This window comes from Camellia sinensis, chromosome 1 (genome assembly GCF_055761805.1).
Source record: "Camellia sinensis isolate YWXY chromosome 1, ASM5576180v1, whole genome shotgun sequence".
Classification (NCBI taxonomy): Eukaryota; Viridiplantae; Streptophyta; class Magnoliopsida; order Ericales; family Theaceae; genus Camellia; species Camellia sinensis.
In genome coordinates, this window is record NC_138961.1 from 173,592,773 (window position 1) to 173,594,374 (window position 1,602).

At 43.9% G+C, this 1,602-nt stretch overlaps 1 protein-coding gene across 1 annotated transcript; it reads left to right on the top strand.

Annotated features, from left to right (window-relative positions):
• Positions 1 to 597: 597 nt before the first annotated feature.
• On the top strand, positions 598 to 1,290 carry LOC145820828 (uncharacterized). The gene has a single exon (XM_082917373.1). It carries the CDS (start codon positions 598 to 600, stop codon positions 1,288 to 1,290), a length of 693 nt encoding a protein of 230 aa, XP_082773499.1.
• The last annotated feature ends 312 nt before the right edge of the window (positions 1,291 to 1,602 follow it).

Sequence of the window (1,602 nt, forward strand, 5' to 3'; positions counted from 1 at the left end):
ACCAATGTCCCACATTTATTATGGAGGCACAGCCTTGTCGATACACGCAGACGTTTTCTTGGACCATCTCGCGTCCTTGGCGTTGCCCCGGGTCATGACCGGCCGCATTATATCATAGGTCCTCTACCCCCAGAGTTTGTGGCCAAAAAAGGGAACGTGTACTCTGAAGACTATATTTTCACCACAGCCCCTAACCCACTGGAGATCATTAATATTCAAAATGCTGGCTTTAATAATGACCTGTCATATATTGAGACACTTGGCTGGATTGTCGACCGAGCATTTTTGGGACACATACAGTCCATCCCCATTTTCACAGTCCAAGTAGCATGGATGTGTTTTGGTGTAGTCCAGTTAGGGTGGGAATTTGAGCTTTTTATGCAACACTATTTCCCATGGTTTTTCGGCCCATTTGACCCACCACTCTAGATTTGGGTAGCAGAAAATCTTTTTGTATGTTGTCCATTACTAATGTAATATGAATTGTAAAAAAAAAAAAAATGTAAAGTTGGCATTTTATATAAATATAGATTGCGCTACACATGCTTATATATATGCTGCGTTGTGAATGTATCGCCTCGTTTATTACTTTGTAGAATGGCTAATAATAGTAATGGAAGTGAGTCATCAGTTAGTGGCACTGAATCGATGGAAAGAATAATGGAAAGAGCGGTTACTAGCTTTTTGCAAGCCTTGCAGACTAACATCAACAATGGGACGCCGGAACGGCGAGAAGAGCCAGTTACCATAAAACAGTTCCAGGATCTAGAACCTACCACATTTACCGGTGGCCTAGACCTAATGGTAGCAGACGCTTGGGTTAAAGACACGAAAAAGATTTTTCGCACCTTACCCTGCGCTGAAAGACAAAAGGTAACTTTCCCTACTTTCACTTTCAAAGACAATGCACAGGAATGGTGGCTTCTTACTCTAGCCAAAGAAGAAATTATGACTTGGGCAAGATTCTTGGAAGTATTCTACAAAAAATACTTTCCAGATTTATTGCGGGAACAGAAGGCATCCGAATTCATACATCTAAAGCAAGGAACCATGACGATGGCCGAATATGAAAGCAAGTTCACACAACTCGCTCGCTTTGCAACATACGTCATCCCCACCGAAACTCGAAAAGTAAGAAAATTTGAAGCAAGATTGAATACTGGAATTAAAAACAGGCTCGAGGTCTTGAAACTGCCAACCTATACAGAAGTGGTGGACCGGGCGTACATTGTAGAAAAGGGGATTAAAGCCTCGCGTTTTGGGGAACCAAGCCACAAGAAGCAATTCTAGAAAAGAAATAACAGAAGATCCAGTGTTGCGTCTCCCAAAAAGGTGAATATGGCCACAACTCGCTCAGGCCATCAAGGTCCTACCAACCCCCGATGTGGCACTGTTCCAATTTGCCCCACTTGTGAGAGGGCTTATTGGGGACAATGCTATCGAGACACGGGAGCATGTTTTAAATGCGGACAGGTTGGCCACTTGTTGAGGGATTGTCCAAAGTTGACTAATCCTATAGCCAGCCCCTCTGGCCCAATCAGGAGACCCGCAGGACCTGGAGGAGAAAAGAAGGACCAAAAACGCCAAGGTCGGGCTTTCGTC

Excerpts from the sequence above, each read along its gene's own strand:
- LOC145820828 (XM_082917373.1), top strand. The coding sequence starts at position 598 with ATGGCTAATAATAGTAATGGAAGTGAGTCATCAGTTAGTGGCACTGAA.